Source organism: Cervus elaphus, chromosome 8, assembly GCF_910594005.1.
Source record: "Cervus elaphus chromosome 8, mCerEla1.1, whole genome shotgun sequence".
NCBI classification, from domain to species: Eukaryota; Metazoa; Chordata; class Mammalia; order Artiodactyla; family Cervidae; genus Cervus; species Cervus elaphus.
In genome coordinates this window covers 54,208,602-54,227,150 of record NC_057822.1, presented here as the reverse complement: position 1 = coordinate 54,227,150, position 18,549 = coordinate 54,208,602, and the positions used below count along the sequence as shown (strand labels likewise).

At 39.2% G+C, this 18,549-nt stretch overlaps 1 protein-coding gene across 4 annotated transcripts in view; it reads left to right on the top strand.

Annotated features, from left to right (window-relative positions):
- Window positions 1-18,549, top strand: part of MYO1B (myosin IB) — a 188,322-nt gene that overhangs the window by 127,467 nt on the left and 42,306 nt on the right. For all 4 annotated transcript variants that reach the window (XM_043910537.1, XM_043910538.1, XM_043910539.1 and 1 more), the window contains 6 exons: window positions 350-448; window positions 2,484-2,587; window positions 4,780-4,927; window positions 5,204-5,322; window positions 10,835-10,921; window positions 11,667-11,732. In XM_043910537.1, coding sequence (XP_043766472.1) covers window positions 350-448; window positions 2,484-2,587; window positions 4,780-4,927; window positions 5,204-5,322; window positions 10,835-10,921; window positions 11,667-11,732 — 623 coding nt within the window. The remainder of the gene's footprint in view (window positions 1-349; window positions 449-2,483; window positions 2,588-4,779; window positions 4,928-5,203; window positions 5,323-10,834; window positions 10,922-11,666; window positions 11,733-18,549) is intronic.

The window sequence follows — 18,549 nt, the reverse complement described above, 5'->3', positions numbered from 1 at the left end:
GTCGGATACGACTGAAGCAACTTAGCATGCATGCAGTGTCGTCATACATAAAATCAAGAGAATATTATTATACAAGCTATGTTGTCTTTCATCAGCTTGTTGATTGTATTGTTAAACTTCTTTTGCATATTCACTATTGTTCAACCAGAAGCTGGTTTGTTTAATTTAGCAGTTTTAGTTAGAGTTGTGCTTCTTCCTGAAAGTAGAACTGAAAATGTAGCTTCTGTTATTACTTTATTAGTACAAGACAGAAAGTGAAAAAGAAAGTTGAGGGGGAAGAGACAGAAGCACAGTGTATTTGAAAGTGAGATTAATACTGTATTGTGATTTTGATTCTTTTTCTCTTTAGATCTTTTAGAGAAATCTCGAGTTGTTAAGCAGCCAAGAGGTGAAAGAAACTTTCATGTGTTTTATCAGCTGCTTTCTGGTGCCTCTGAAGAGCTTCTCAGTAAGTCCCTGTTTTTGTGTTTTAATTTAATTTTTACTGTTGCAGTGTCGAAAGCAGAAGTGTCCCTTATGATTTTGCTCTTTTTCTCTTAAAATTTTTCCATGATTCCACTTGAAGGAAAGAACACGATGGGTTGGCTTCTACCACCTTGCAGTCTTTGCTTGGTATCTGTCTCTGTAGTACCCCACCAGGTACCTGGACATGTCTCAGATGAGGCTAAAAGAGCTAAAAGTTGGGGGAGGGACTCATTATCAATTTAAAAAAAATAAAGTGGAAGACTATAATTTGTGTCTCAGATGGGTTGCTAAAAGAGTTAAAAGTTAGGGGAGGGGCTCATTATCTATTAAAAAAAATAAAATGGAAGAATATAATTAGTCCACTTGGAGAGAAGTTAGCAGGGAGCAGTAGATGAGTATAATTATATAAAGACATACTACTCAGTGACAATTTAAAAATAGTGGAAAAGACATTTGCAACTGATACAGAGATAAAAATCTGACCTTTAGATATTTTAGAGAATTATTATAAGTCCATCAGGAGAGTATCCAATAGTCAGTAACTAAGTGATGAAAAGTTTTGAACAAATAGTTTAAACAAAAAGAGCTATGGAAAGTCAACACACTTGGGGGAAAAATTACCGTCATAGTTCAGTTCAGTTCAGTTCAGTCGTTCAGTCATGTCTGATGCTTTGCGACCCTGTGGACTGCAGTATGCCAGGCCTCCTTCTCTATCACCAACTCCTGGAGTTTACTCAAACTCAAGCCCATTCAGTTGGTGATGCCATCCAACCATCTCATCCTCTGTCGTCCCCTTCTCCTCCCACCTTCAGTCTTTCCCAGCATTAGGGTCTTTTCCAGTGAGTCAGTTCTTCACATCAGGTGGCCAAAGTATTGGAGTTTCAGCTTCAACATCAGTCTGTCCAATGACTATTCAGGACTGATCTCCTTTAGGATGGACTGGTTGGATCTCCTTGAAGTCCAGGGGACTCTCAAAGAGTCATCTCCAACACCACAGTTCAAAAGTATCAATTCTTCTGTGCTCAGCTTTCTTTATAGTCCAACTCTCACATCTATACGTGACTACTGGAAAAACCATAGCCTTGACTAGATGGATGGACCTTTGTAGGCAAAATAATGTCTCTGCTTTTTAATATGCTGTCTAGGTTGGTCATAGCTTTTCTTCCAAGGAGCAAGTATCTTTTAATTTGATGGCTGCAGTCACCATCTGCAGTGATTTTGGAGCCCCCAAAAATGAAGTCTGTCACTGTTTCCCTCGTTTCCCCATCTATTTGCCATGAAGTGATGGGACAGGGTGTCATGATCTGTTTTCTGAATGTTGAGCTTAAGCCAACTTTTTGACTTTCCTCTTTCCCTTTCATCAAGAGGCTCTTTAGTCCTTCTTCGCTTTCTTCCATAAGGGTGGTGTCATCTGCATATCTGAGGTTATTGATATTTCTCCCGGCAATCTTGATTCCACCTTGTGCTTCATCCATCCCAGCGTTTCTCATGATGTACTCTGCATATAAGTTATATAAGCAGGGTGACAGTATACAGCCCTGATGTATTCCTTTCCCAATCTGCAACCTGTTGATCCATGTCCATTTCTAACTGTTGCTTTCTGACCTGCATACAGATTTCTCAGGAGGCAGGTCAAAAGAATCCAAAAAATATTTCGTGTGAAGATATTCATCACTGCCTTTTATTTATTATTACAAACTGGAGAAAATCCAAGTGTCCAGCAGTGGGAGAATCACTAGACAGACATCATATGTTATAAGGAAATAGCACATTGAAGATAAATAATCAAAATATGGAAAGAGTCTGCAAAAAAAAAAGTTTGAAATATGTACATATGATAAAGGTGATTTTGGGCAAATACTGTTCCTGATATATTTGAGTTGATACCATTCATTTTTGTTCTTTTGGTTCAACGCATAGTATGAAAGTCTTTTTATCTGAAGGGTTAAAAAAATGAGATGTTAAAGATGATTAGATTTATTGAAGTAACTTACCAACTCGTATGTGTGATTCAATAGATAAGCTTAAACTTGAGCGGGATTTCAGCAGATATAACTACCTGGGTCTGGACTCGGCCAAAGTTAATGGAGTGGATGATGCAGCAAATTTCAGAACCGTTAGGGTAAGATGTAATGCTTTTATTACTCTTTAAAATGGGTAATGTTCTATTGCTCATCAGAATTGTTAAAGTTTAGATTTTTCTTTGATTCCTAACTCATGCTCCCAAAGGTTTTAGAATTATAGAATTTATTGTGTTTTTATTAGTTTGATATTTTACTAGCTCAATCGTCATATGGTGTTGAGAAGACCAGGCTTTATGGAGCATGCAATTTTACTGTTTATCAAAAGGAGCCTTCTTATCTATTTTGGGGTTTGACTTTTTATATTGTCCTGAAATTCCAAATGTATTTATAACCAATGCTCAGTAGTTAATTTCCACATGTGAAAACTGTCCTACAATCATGTTAAGTCAAATCTATTTTTCAGACAGAAAGTCATGTTTATATATAGTTTTTGAAAAACTCCTCCATAAAACAGAATAATTAGCATTTGTGTTCATTAGAAAAAAAATTAGTTTAAATTAAATTCTGCTTTCTATGTTTCTGAGGCACTTGGAAAATTGCTTCTATTAGGAAATTATCCCGATAACTGTTATTTACTTCCAGATGGTACAGCTGCAATAGTGGCAGGGGTGGGAATAGGCTGGATTATAGATAAAATAAGATTGGAATCAGTTCATCTTTAGGGGTGAGTGAATATAACATGTGGTTCTTTTCCTGCTCTCTATAGACTTGTATATGTTTGAAATTTTCTAGAATGATAAATCTTATAGTACTCCCATTGCTGTGTAACCTAGTCATTATAAATAAATAGGTAGGTAGATTGATTGGGGTGGGGGGAAGTAAATAAGTAAGCAAGGAAACTGGGCTGTTCTCCGAAAAGAAAACGTTTCTTGAGAGTATCATTTTTTCTAAATTGTCTGAATAGCCTCATATGGAAGCCTGTTGATCCCTGGTCATGATTTTAAGTTTGGGACCAGTTCTGTGACTACTTTGATTGGCAAATCATTGGCTCTCAATAAAAATTTATGACTGGACGAATGTTCCTTATTACCCATAGTTCCTGGAATTGAGCACTTCACCTTTGCAAACCACAGGTTTTCTCATATGTAAAATAAATGAGGAGGTTTTTTTCTACGGGATTATGTGAGGTTTTTTGCTTGTTTTTGTTTCTAGCAGCAGAACTCCAGTATGAAAACACACACACACACACACACACACACACACACACACAGCTGCTGTGGTTGGAGTTGGAGTGGGAACCAGGGGCTCAGCTTTCCACCTTCTCTCCCTCTGTCTTCCTCTTTGCACACACACACACACACACACACACACACCCGCTGTAGAGTTGGAGTGGGAACCGGGGGCTCAGCTCTCCACCTTCTCTCCCTCTGTCTTCCTCTTTGCACGCGCGCGCACACACACACACACACACACACACACACACCCCGCTGTAGAGTTGGAGTGGGAACCGGGGGCTCAGCTCTCCACCTTCTCTCCCTCTGTCTTCCTCTTTGCACGCGCGCGCACACACACACACACACACACACACACACACACAAACACACACACACACAGAGCTGCTGTGGTTGGAGTTGGAGTGGGAACCAGGGGCTCAGCTTTCCACCTTCTCTCCCTCTGTCTTCCTCTTTGCACACACACACACACACACACACACACCCGCTGTAGAGTTGGAGTGGGAACCGGGGGCTCAGCTCTCCACCTTCTCTCCCTCTGTCTTCCTCTTTGCACGCGCGCGCACACACACACACACACACACACACACACACACACACCCCGCTGTAGAGTTGGAGTGGGAACCGGGGGCTCAGCTCTCCACCTTCTCTCCCTCTGTCTTCCTCTTTGCACGCGCGCGCACACACACACACACACACACACACACACACCCGCTGTAGAGTTGGAGTGGGAACCAGGGGCTCAGCTCTCCACCTTCTCTCCCTCTGTCTTCCTCTTCGCCACAGCCCGTGAAATGCCCCAGGGCTCCTTGATTCAGGACTTCAAACCACCGAACAAGATAGAGCCCCGCACTGATTCTAATTCAGTTCATTCATTATTGGGTTGGCCACAAAGTTCGCTCAGATTTTTCCATGTGATGTTAGTTTTGCCTTTTGGAAAGTTTACTCTGGGACACTTTGTCTTTTTGATTTTTTTTCAGAGGTGAGTCTGTTTTATGATTTATTTTTTTAAATAATAGAGAACTGCAGACAGAAAACAGGTGCTTTTTCTCCCCCAGAATGCCATGCAGATCGTGGGTTTCATGGACCATGAAGCTGAGTCTGTGTTAGAGGTGGTGGCCGCGGTGTTGAAGCTGGGGAACATTGAGTTCAAGCCTGAATCGCGAGTGAATGGCTTAGATGAAAGCAAGATCAAAGATAAAAACGGTAAGTCAGTGGAGGACGGGCCCTGTTGAACAAGACTGACTTTGAAACTTCTGCCCAGTTTTTAATGTAGAAAGTCAAACTTGCTTTGAGTTGAAAAAACTATCTAGTGAAACTGAGCAGAAATGTAATTACAGCTCAGTCTGAAGTCTTTTGACTTATATCTTTTACACTGATTGGTTTGAAAATGATTTAGGAAGAACACTGTAAGCCTTGAAAGTGATTGATTATTAGCAGCAGATATGCAGTAACTCTTTGTGATCATTCTCCCCACAACAGAGTTAAAAGAAATTTGCGAACTGACCGGCATTGACCAGTCAGTTCTAGAGCGAGCTTTCAGCTTCCGGACGGTTGAGGCCAAGCAAGAGAAAGTTTCAACTACCCTGAATGTGGCTCAGGTGGGTGAAACATGATGTCTGGAAGGGAGTTTTTAAAGTCTTCAGAATCTTGTATAAGTGGAAACAAAAATTTTATTTTTCAGGCTATTATCCTGTCATATCATATTCTAGGCATTGTTTTAGGCACTAGGGGTACAGAGTAAACTAGACACACAAAGATGCCTGCCTTTGTGGAGCTTAAAATTTTGGCAGGAGGAGCCAGACAACGCGGTAGACCTAGAAAATTCATGCAGCAAGCTAGCAGGTGATAAGTGCAATGGACAAAGAGAAGAAAGTAGAGCAGAGTAAGGGAGACCCATCGTGTTCGGGGCAGAGGGGTTGAGTGAGCTGAGAAATAGCTGGAGAGTTGTGAGCACAGGTGGTCTGATCTGCTTGTAAGGGGTCATTCTGGCTGCAGTGTAGACAGCAGAGTGTAAGGGACAGAGGGTGTCTTAGTCACTTTGGCTGCTATAACAGAATACTGTAGACTGGGTGGCTTAAACAAAAAACAGTTATTTTTCACAGTTATTTTTCTTGAGGCTAAAAGGCTGAGATTAGAGTGCCAACACAGTTGAATTCGTGATGAGGGCCCTCTCCCTTATATACAGACGCTTGCCTTCTTACTGTGTCCTTACATGGCAGAGAGAAGGAGTGAGCAAATGAGCTTTGGTGTCTTCATCCCCTTTTAAGGTACCGGTCCTGTTATGGGGACTCCAGCCTCACCACCACATCTAAATCTAATTGCCTTCTCAAGGCCCTACCTCCAAATACTGTCACACTGGGCCTTCAACATACGGACTTGGGGGAGGGGGATACACATCCATAGCTCAGGGACTTGCACGATTGTGTGCTAACCCAGAGTCGACGGTGGCTTTTGAACCAGGTGGCGGCAGTGGAATGAGAAGTGTATTTTGAAGGGGGATGCAGGGAGGTAGGAGGGGGGTTCAGGATGGGGAACACATGTACACCCATGGTGGATTCATGTCAACGTATGGCAAAACCACTATAATACTGTAAAGTAATTAGCCTCCAATTAAAATAAATAAATTTATATTAAAAAAAAAAGAAAGGGGATGCAGTAAGATTTGCTGATGTGTTGGTATGTGTGAGATAAAAGACAGAGAAGAGTCAAGGATGACTCTCAACATTTTTGGCCCAAGCACCATTGTTGATTTGGAGAAGACAGCGGGGGGAGCTGGCTGTGGTTAAATGACCAGACTGGCTTCTCTGCCTTTCTTACTGTTCCCCGTCTACCCTCCACACTCAGGCCAGTGCAATCTTTCTAAGACACAAGTCTGACTTGCTTATGTCTTCTCTCCTTTGGTTCAAGGATGGATGAACAGACGTATTCCGGCATGCTTGTATATGTAGGAGCTCATATAGACCTTTTCAGTGTAAATCCTTTGTTCTATGGCTTAGACACTGTCCCACTAGTCACTGTTGATCTGGGCTAGAATTAAACGGTTAACTCAGAATTTTTCCCACTCAGGCTTCTTCTGTCTAGCTGTATTTTCATCCTCCTTGTAAGTAGCCTTAAGCATCTGTAAGACATAGAGTGGGCTTAGTCTTTCTCTCTACTGCTCTGAGCTAGTCTTTCTTACTAACCCAAAACACATGCATGCTTTTAGCTTTCTTTCAACATTGATTTTTTATTTTAGGTGAACAGTTTTGACTATGAAAATACTATACCTTTATAATTATGTAAATTTGAGGTGTAACAATCCTTTTCTAGCTATAACTGCTGTATGTCCTTCTTCCTAAGTTACTACTACTGCTACGATGTCTGTCCTTGTCCACCTCACTCATTCAGAGTCAGATGGTGAGTCAAGAAAAAATTGGTTGAAAGCCCACACAGCGGAAGCCTCTGTGTAGACCATTAGTAGGGACAGAAGGGATTAAAGAGGATTTTTGGAGACCATGATTTCTGAGCCAGTCTTTGAAGGATTTAGATGTATAAAGAATGGATGAAATGGTATTTCGAAAAGAAAAGTGTGAGAGGAGCCAGGTTTGGAGTACATAGCAGAAAAGAGTTGATCAGGCTTGGTTAAGGCTATGAACATGTAAAGAGGATTCAGAGCTACATGGCTAGAAATGATGTCAGAGTGGATTGTCTGCAACAGTGGTTCTCGAACTTGAGGGTGCATGAGAATCACCTGGAGGGTTTCTCAGACACAGTTTGCAGGTCATACCCCCTGGAGTGTTTGGTTCATTAGGTCTGAGGTAGGATGGGAGACTTTGCATTTCTAACAAATTTCCAGGTGATGCTGCTGCTGCTGCTGTCCACCCCGAGGTCCCATTTTGAGAATATTTCAATAGCCAGAGTGGGGATGGTGAAGTATATACTGATACGATGAGAAAATATCTGTTTAAGAGGCCCTTTAGGGATATTTCATATATATTATATATATATGGATGTATTTTTGTCTTTTTAGTGTGTGTTTTATTCTTGCTTTTTAATCATCCTGTACAGAAATCAGAACCAGGTGCCTCTTAACATTTATAATCTTGAGTCACCTTGCATCACTGGGTAAAACTTTCCCCCATTCTTTTAACCATTGGCATGAAAGAATTGGCTTGAGATCTTAGATTATTCAGCTTCTTATTCTAGTTTTTGTTGTTGTTGTAGGGTTCAGAGAGTTTGTTTCTACCAGTCTTATGGCCTAAAAGATTTTGATTCCTACAAGATGTGATTTGTTTTATTACCTTTTCCTCATAGCTTCAATTCTTGGGCCCCATTATCGTCTTTACTGCCCTATGCCTCATTTTCCCCAAGGCGTTTAGATCTTTCTCCAGATGGAATGACTAATATTGAAATAGCAGAAACTCAAGTCAGAGTTATTATTCAGCTTCTACCACATACTTGCTCCTTGGCTCCCAGAGTCCCTGTCATCTGACCCTAAATGACTTCTCTCAGTTTATTCCCTGATAGTTTTCTAAATGCCATACTTATTTCTACCTGGGACCTTTGTTCCTGCTTATCCATGTCATTGCTAATTCCTTCTGCTGTCTAGATGGTCCTTGAATTGTACCTCATCTCGGAAGACTTCCGTGATCATAAGGCCCTGATTATTCCTTCTCTGAACTCATTTTTCTCCTGCAAACTCCTCTGGAACTTGCCCTTTGATTGTTTGACCTCCCATATTCCTCTCTAAGCTCCCAGAAAGTGGGCCCCATGCCCATGCATCTCTGTGTCTCCACTTACCCTACTGTCCTGGGTCACGCCTGATACTGGACATCATCATGGAAGCATGTTCCTCCTGGGGTTTTTCTCTAAGAGCTTCATCAGCTGCAGAAACTGTCTTGTCATTTGTGCTAGAATCTGAGATGGCGAGGCTGTGCACTCGGTCTTCCCTCGTTTCTGCACACCTTACTCATGATCTGTGGGAATGAGCCTTCCTGTGGAGGACATCACTGTGGAGATGAGGTGGCACAGTCAGACCCAAGAAGCTACAGGTAGCAGACTGACAACCGTGAGGCCAGATGCAGCTCAGTCGGTGTGTTTTATTTGATGAATATTTGAGGGAAGAGTAGTTTTGGCTTATTTCTTTTCTTGTGTTAGCTTACTTTTTAAATTTTGAATTTGAGTGCCTTTAACCTGGAATGCAGCCTCCAGCTTCCTTGGACCCTGCTATTTCCCATTGATTTCTATTGTGCAGTCCCTGAAAACATCTGAGTTTGAGACTTTTAAGTAAGTATTTGAACAAAACAGGGACGATTAAGATTGTCAGTGGTTACACTTTAAAAAATATAAAGCAGTTTACCAGAATAAGTTGTCACTATTCATTCAGTTGCATACTGAAACGGTGGTTTGTTTATAGCAAGTTGCATACAGTTAGGAGAGCTGGGTGATGTGATGATGAAATAGAGTCTGTTTATAAATAAGTAGTGTTTGGAAATGACTTGAACTTATAAGAGAAAAGGGGAAAGGATTAAGAGAGAATATCTAGGTTTATGAGGCCATAGAAGAGGACGAGGACACTTCAAGATCCACCTGCAGACTATGTGCCAAGCACTATTCTAGGCACTTAAATTGTCTATTAAGAAAAAAAAAAAAACAAACAGAACAGAACCTAGAAGAAAGGGTATTGGAGAAAGACCGTTCTTCTAAATTAAACATTCTGTCTTTGTGTCAGCATTTTATATACATTTTCTTCTGTGGAATTTTTCTCTCTGCTCCCCAGCCCCCACCCCATATATAGTATTGAACAGTCAGGCTTTATTTTTTTACCAACGTCTAGGTGGATTTTCTAACCCTTATTGGAGTAACTGCCTGAGACTTAGGGAGACAGGTTTGGGATTAGCATGGAAGTATCAGATAAAGGGAGAAGATACTCTCTTCCCAGCTGTAGTATGTTACCATGGAGTGAGTCTGTTGAAGTTGTCACACTTCATTTAAAGAAGAATTGTAGAGAAAGAATTTTCACACTATCTAGTATGTTGTGTTCTTTATAAAATAAAAATATAATGATTTACTTTAACTGTAATGCCCAACTTTTTATTTATAGTGAAGTACACACATATGTCTAGTCTTAAAAACAGCAACAGAACCTCTTCTTTCCTTTCCTGGGGCCAGTTTCTTCAGCAGATGGGCTGCTGCTGCCCGTCTCCAGGCCTGACCCCAGAGCAATGATATCTGACGTATCACTAGTACCTACTCCTGCATACCCTTGGCACGTTTGTTTAGGGTCTGTTAGGTCTCCCGACCAAACCCAACTTTCTCCAGGCTTTGTATTCTAAATCAGGGTCAGAGAGACATCGATGTCTTCTACCTACTCTTTGTTAAGTGGCTGTGAACAGCTTTCAAACGATAAGCAAATGAAAGCACTTTATTTTTATTATACAAAGTATTATCCAACAACATGTGAACAGCTTTCAAACGATAAGCAAATGAAAGCACTTTATTTTTATTATACAAAGTATTATCCAACAACATGTTATACTGCTTATTACGAAAATTCTTTTAAATGCTCAAAAGGCTGATTGATGAAAAATAATTACAGATCTCATCAATCAAAACCATTTTCAATATATTTCCTTTGAATTTCCTACATCTAGTAGTTTAAAAAATAGTTGTTATTATAATAAATGTATACTTTTTATTATCACAAGGCATAATAGGAATTTTTCATTTCATTATCTGATGTTTATAACAATCATTCTGTGATGACTCTGTAACTTCCCTTCCACCAGGCGCTTATTTGTTTATTTTACTATGCTTCTGTTGTTGGACATCTAAATTGCCTGTGATTTTTCTCTGTTCTATAATACTGAGATGAATATCCTTGTGGAGAAAGCCTTTGCAGTGTTTAAAATTAATTTCCTGGGATGCAAAAAAGTATAATAACCGAGTATAAGCAATTTGCCCAGTTTCCTTAATGGCTTGACTGTTCATCCAGAGTACAATAAAAATCCTCTGAAAACAAATTTGAAATAAAAGAGTTTTCAATATCTTTTTAAAATATCTTCATTATTTTATTGAAATTAAGCATTGTGGTAACTGTGGGTATTGAGTTTTTCCTTTTCTGTTTAATAGGCTTATTATGCTCGTGATGCTCTGGCTAAAAACCTCTACAGCAGGTTGTTTTCATGGCTGGTAAATCGAATCAATGAAAGCATTAAGGTACTGAATCTCTATAAATAGATAAATAAATAATTGTAATAAATGGTATTCAGAGTATAAACATTAAGTTAAGGATATTTTAGTTTTATAATCAGGTAATCGGTTAGCACTTACCAAGATTGTTCCTTGAAAAGCTTCTCCCTTGTTTAGGGTTGAAATTTGTCAGCAGTTCTGTTTTGTTTTGCATGCATGTTATAAGAAATCTCACCAGTGAATAATCTAATGGTATTTGCAGAGTTGCTACGAAAGAGAGCATCCTAGGTCTAGGTTGTGACCCATCTGGTGCCTAGTTATGTACCCTTGGCTGAAGAGGTCACTGGATCAGTCTAGCTATAATATGTTCTTCAAGAAAATGAGAGTATTGGACTAGATGGTTTTGAAAGACCCTATGATCTCTTTCTTTATAATTAAGCATCTAATATAGCATCTGATAAGGAAAGCATAATGATTCCTTCTTTAAATCATCTATTATTAAAATTGGGGGGAGATTCCATACAAATGGAATCTTTATATAAGAAAAAGAAATTAGGAAAGACTTTAAATACTAAATTTGTTTAGAGTTTTCAAATAAACACTTTTCAAATATAAACTGGCTTTCTTCTTTCATGTGTTTAAAAAAACCTAAATTATATTCTTCTAGGCCTGAGACACAATTAACTTGTAATCTATGTCTATAGTCCTTGTTATGCTTTTAGTGTTATATGTAATACTTAAATTAACCCTTCAATTTGAAACTATTTTTAAGGCACAAACAAAAGTGAGAAAGAAAGTCATGGGTGTTTTGGACATTTATGGCTTCGAAATTTTTGAGGTGAGCTGCTTTTTATTATTATTATTACTGTTATTATTATCTTTATTTTGTGAAACAGTTGGAGATTAAATCATGTGTTCTATAGACAACATTTAATATAATTAACATGACTCTTTAATCTACAAATAACTTTTGTAAAGATGTCACAGTTGTGTGTGTGTTAAGAGCTGAGATCCAGCATTTTGGAGACTGTGCTGTTTAAAAAAACTTTCTTCCATTAGTACTTGACTTTTGAAATTGCAAATTCAAAATTCTTACTGTGAAATTCCTAACAAAGTATATAGACATTATGTCTGTAGTTATTAATGTTTATTCACTTGTAGGTTGCTTGAAAATCAGACAGGATGGTGCTGTAAAAAAAAGCCAGAAATAGGAGAGCCAGAGGCTGGCTGTGGCCTGGCCAGAGCTGGTTACTTCATCTGTGTAGGACTCAGGCAGGGAGTGTCTGCATTACGTGCTTTGTTGGGTCTTATCCAGGTCTCATCCAACTGTAATCTTATGAGTTCTGCTGCACAGGTTGAAGGAAATTTTCAGCTAAAAGTTCATAATGAAATTTTTTAAGAGACTCCATATTCATTGCAAGTTAAATATTTCAACATGATAGACTTATATTGGAATTTCGTATTTACTCCCTTGCTAACTTCGGCATTTAGAAGCTGTTTTAAGGACCTGTTATACATCCTTAAAGGACTCTCACTTAAAGTGAGACCTAAAGGAGTCTTACTTTTAGCACTGATATTTTAGTTTGGTTCAGGAAAAATAACGAGTAGATCAGGCTCCTCCTTTCTTAACTCTCCCCACCAGTAATTTGTGAATTCCTTTAAACAGCGAGGCCCTACCCAGAGTGACCACCCAAAGAATTTACATGTTCCAAGTATCAGTGTCGCAGGGTCACAAAAAAGACATCAGCTCACTTCCTGCAGCTCAGCCAGACCTTTCTAGTCAATGCCTTTTTCTTACAACATTTACTTTGGCGATTATGCCTTCTGCTTGCTTTATTATGTTCCATATTTAACAGCTAGATGGAAATAATCATTGAGGACTGCCTATATGCAAGAACTGTAGTGTTGTGTATGTTGTCTGATTTAATTGCCACAGTAGTCTCATGGAGTGGCTGCTATTATTTCTCCTTTTATAGAAAAAGCAGCAGCAGCAGGGCTTTGAAGGTCAAGTAACTATCCCAAGGTACATGGCCACTATATGTCAGACTCAGGACCTAAATCTTAGGCCTCTTTGATTTTTAAAAAGGCCTTCTACTGGGCTTTTCTTTACTCTTCTCCCCAAACTCACATGGTTCCCAAACTCACAGTATCTGGAGACAAAGAAAAAACCCAAATGCTTTAAGTCTCTGAAATGCTCCCTATTTCTGCATCTTTGTCATCATTCCAAGCTCCTTGGGCACTGTGGGGCGCCTTCCCAGGACTCATCTGTGGGCTGGTAGAAGAGTGCCCAGGCCCTTTGTGCTTCCTGCTGCCCTCGAAGACTGCCCTTCAGCATAGTATCTGCTTATATTGGTGTGCCTTTAGCAGACTCTAAGAAGGAGAGCTCCCGGCCCCTTGGTAAGAGGAAGAATTTGGGATTTGTGCATGAGGAGGATTGCCTGAGTAGACTCAGAAGTCATGGTGCTAAAATTAGCTTCTTTCCAGCAAGACATCAGGTCATTGTCACTTGATGGGCACTAAATGCCAAGTCATTCTTTGCCATTGGCAGGGAAAGAGGTTTCTTACCCAGCCCACTGCTTATCTTCATTTAGATGGTTTCATGTGCAGGGCAAAAGTGGAGATCTCACTAGAAAGTTAAAAAAAAAAAATCTATTCATTGATATTTCTCAAATCAAATTAATTTCATTTTTGCTTTGGCAGAAAAAATTCATTGATCCATGTTAATGGGTGAGCGTTTAGTGTCCTGTCACAGTACATGGAACCTTTTTTTAAATAGGATAATGGAGTCATGATAGAACATTGGGTTGGCTTCATCTTCCAGTAAGCTCTAATTAGCCGTGGGAAAAGAGACCTGCCACGCCCTGCCCCCCTGAGTTAAACCTCATGAGCAGTTTGACCATGTGTAAGTGAGGGAGTCATATCCCCAGGGTTTATTCAGTACCTCCAATGCTGGTGGTAAGCAAGGCAAAGATGTTCCTTGCCTTCATGGTCTTGGTTCTAAGATGGAGAGTCTGTTGCTGGCTGAGGACACATCCTGATTCTGGTAGGAAGCTCTAACCAGGAAATTAGATCTCTCTTTAAAGTGTTTATTATAGACCTAATTCGGCTTCCCTGGTGGCACAGTGGTAAAGAATCTGCCTACCAATGCAGGACACAGGGTCGATCCCTGGATTGGGAAGATCCTCTGTAAAAGGAAATGGCAACCCACTCCAGTATTCTTGCCTGGAAAATTACATGGACAGAGGAGCCTGGTGGGCTACAGTCCATGTGGTCACAAGGAGTCTGACACAATTTAGTAACTAAACCAACAAACAACAAACAAGCAGACCTAATCATAACAGAATTTAGATGTTCCAAGTGGAAACTTCCTATAACTTAGCACTGAGTGGAATACCCTTTAGCAATCCAGGAATATTTTTCATTTATGGTTAATTCAGGTTTTTCTATAAGCCTACCTTTCCAAACATGCTTTCCTTCTGCAAGTTTTATCACCATTTTCCTCAACATTGTTATAGCTATGGACTTTCTGAAAATGCCTGCATTATGTTTCTAAATGGTCTTCCTTTCTTCAGAAGAAAGTTCTGAAGTTCTCATGGCTAATTAGAGCTTACTGGAAGATGAAGCCAACCCAATGTTCTATCATGACTCCAGTTCAATAGTTCTCTAACTTAGCTACACGTTGGACTCACCTGGGGAACTTTGGGGAATCCGGCTGTCTGGGCTGCACCCAAACCAATAGATCAGAACTTCTGGGCCTGGGGTCCAAGCAGCAGTGTTTCAGGTTCCCAGGTCATTCCAGTATGCCATCAAGGTTGCTCTTATAAACAGGAATCTTCAGTGTGAACTGTAAATTCTAAGCATATATGGTGTCCTTGCCATTTGACCTCTGTACTAGATGTCCTGCCTCACCCACAATTCATCTTAACCTAAACCTAATCTGTGTGTATATAATTTCCTAAAACTAAACCGGTTATACTTTTACTCTTTTTAAACAGACCAGATCCAACCAGTTGTATGCCTACAGCAAATCTTATGATGGCCATAAAATCTTTAGAAGTTAATTTTCCTTTTCCATGCCGTAAATTAGTAAATGGGGTTCCCCCCATTTCTTGAGAGAATTAAGATTTGTTTCTCATTATAGTTAATTGTTCTTTCCATTTTCCTGTCTAAACCTTCTCAGTTAATCTTTCAAGCATCTTGATTTTTAATAATCTATTTATGAATTATTTCTTTTATAAACAAACTTATTTGGGGCAAAGGCAGAGGAGGGATTTGGTTGGGCTCTTTCAAGATACATTTACCTGCCTTTTGATTCAGAATTAGAAAGTTGTTTTTTTTCTTTTAATGTATTCACACAAACACCCCAGATCCTATTATACATTTTCCTGGATTCTCAGCAAAATTGGAACATGTGGAAATGTCAGAGCTCGTCAGGTTGAACACTAGGAACCCAGATAATTGAGGACATAAATGTACGATAAGCTCATGTGCAACGGCTCAGAATATGACCTGAGAGGAGATATTCAGAATCCACATCAGTGCAAAAATGAAAATTTCAGTGATATTGTCCACTCAAGTGCAAATAAACTCATAGAATATAGAGAAAATTCTTTCTGTTTTCTTCAGTGAAAAATGGCTGCAGGACTTAAGGTGCTGCCTTTTAGAAAGCCCTGGGCATCACTTTAAAAAGTGTACAGGACTAGAAGGAATTTTTTTAAATGTTTCTAATTCTGCCTCTTGACCCTACTGACAGTTCCCATGAGAATGTTTTTCAGCTGGGCTGGTGGAAACCTTTCATTTACTTTGGTCTGTCTCTAAACGGAAGAGGGAAACTGATGCATTAAACCATGAGATGATGACACATGCGTTTGACTGCAAAACATTCCGGTCTCAGCTGGGTGAATGGCTCTGCCCTGCTGGCCACATGTGATCTGATGTCAGTTTGGAAAACCTATTAGTGGAACATTGATACCAAAAATAAGGTGAAATGAATTAAAGTTCACTGAGGAGAAAAATCTAGCCATACATCCTGGTAGAACGTATTCAGGTTTGCAAAAGAAGAGAATTATAATCCAGACACTCCAAATCTTCACAATTAAGCTTGGATATTCTTATAACTGAAAACATGCTCTTAGATTTCTGAGAAATATTTACAGCATCTCCATAAAGTAGCAAATGCTATTCTTAAAAAAAGTGAAACTGAATTCAAAACAATGTTGGGCAATCTAAATGATTGAACTCTTTTCTAAGTACTTATCTAATAGAGTGGACAGGTAGTTTACTGGGGAATTCTTGTTAGTGTCCTATAGACCAAAGCAGGACAGCAGTGACTGAATATTTTACCTCTCATATGGCTGAGCTAGTTTTGCACAGGCCAAATGCTGTTATTTGCAATCAGGCATTCTTACTCATCTTGCTCTCAGAACCTCATTGAAAGTGGCCATATATAGTAAGACTGTGATAGGCAAGGTGCCATGATTGTTTCAAATTAAAGAATCTAACTGATATTTGGGGAAATGTCAATGTGAGACCAACTGGTTAAGTTCATCTAATGATTATAGGATTTGTTTTCTAAAATATTTTTTAAAAGAAGATTGACTCTAGTTATAGGGAACATCTTTTGTTCCAGCGTTTTGTATTTAATTTCATCCTTTATATGCTGGAGAACTTATAGTTGAAGAGGAAGGAGATGATTGAAAGTGGATTTTAGAATGAAAATGATAAGAATTAATATTGTTCATAACATGTATATGCTTGTTTGTCAGTGTTGTTGCTAGAACTTTTTAAGTCACAGCGTATTTAAAAAGTATTTAAGAGAACTAGAATGCTGTTTTTCTAATATTGACTATATTTGAGTAGGTACAGGAAAGAAAAATGTTACATATTTAAAGGGAAGTTTTCTATAGCTTCAGTCAGTCAGTTTTGTGAGTGTCTTTTGAAAAGGAGAATCTTTAAAGTTAAATGTTTCTCTCTTACTCTGAGGATTGTTTTTTTTACAAAGTTAACTTTCTGGGGGGAAAAAAAAGTGGCTCTTGATCTGGGGCCCACTTCTTGACATTGTGATTTTTAAAAATGGATCGTTAAAACGCATTGTATTTTTCTGTAGGAAGAGTATTATAAATGGGAACTGCCCAAGGGTTTTCCACTGAGTAAACCTTTGCTAAGACCAACAGCACACTTTAAAACAATAATACAGCCCAATTCCTAAAACAGTGTTGTTACAAAGCTTTAGAACTTTTAGATAAATGTACTTTTCACTTGTTATGCAAAAGACTCCATTGTATGTAAAAAATGGAACCCCCACCCAACCTGTTACATCTAAACTCTGACCTCAGATGAAAGTGTTGAGCTATGGGAAATATCAATTAAATATGTAATTAACAATGCTTTTTGCTGAAGTAAGTTATGATCTTTGAGTTTGAACTGCCCCCCTGTTTCCTACATTATCTACAGGCTAAGTTGCTTCAGTGTCTGACTCTTTGCAACCCTATGGACTGTAGCCCCCCTAGGCTGCTTCGTCTGTGGGATTCTCCAGGCAAGAATACTGGAGTGGGTTGCCATGCCCTCCTCCAGAGGACCTTGCTGACTCGAGGATCAAACCCACATCTCTTGTGTCTGCTGCATTGGCAGGCGGGTTAGTTCATCTGCAGACTCCTTCCCACCCACCATCCTAATGATGGAGTTGAAGGAGCTACCTCATTTATTTTACATCTTGCTTTCAATGCTTATTATTTATAAAGAGTATAAGATTTAAATATCTGTCTTAAAGAGTATAAAACATCATTAGCCTTCTTTATTGCTGAGAATATACAAATACGATAACAGGCCAATATTTTTTATTCATCTTTCAAAATCACTACAAGTGGAAAGCTCATGGTTGACATGAGTATAAACTGGCTATGAATTTTGGGAGTACAAATTTTTGTGGGTTTTTTTTTTTTTTTTGATGTTGAAAGGCTGGACTCAAACTCTAGAATTCTTAATAGAAGGCCTAGATTATAAAATGTTGGTGTATTTTTTATCTCTAAATCCAATGAGTGCTTACTACCCGTCTACACTTTGCAAACAGTGTAGAATGGTATAGAACCCAGACACTTTGCTGTTTACTTGTGTTTTCTGGAGCAGTCCAACAAGGGTAAGGGTGGTTCTGAGCTTCATTTAAGGGGATTGTCTAATGGAAAATTCAGTATGTTCTTGTGCCAAGAGTTTTAGTTTTATCCTTCAGTCTTTAGGGATGAATGTACTGTAGACAATGGAGAAAAATTCCATGCGTGGAGCATGGATAGAAAACTGGAGGGAGAGGAGGTGAGTCATTCATGAGAACATGCTCCTGCCTACTTCCTCCTTTGCAGACTTTGATTCACAGGACTGTCGTGCACAAGAGAGAGCCCGACTCAGGGATTGCTGGCCACCCACAGTTCTGAACAAGCCAAAAACATCCAAATTCCAAGCTGCTTTGGCGCCTATGTATTCATGTGATGGTTCCTTGACCCAGTTTAGCTTTTATAAAGGGGAGCAGGAGAACCTGGTGATATTTAATGCTTATATAAATGAAGAAATTGAGTATGTGCAAGTTGCACCTGTATGACCTAGTACCAGACTGTTCTTTAATTTTCTGCAAATTGTAGATTTTTGCAACTTAGATGTAATGATTT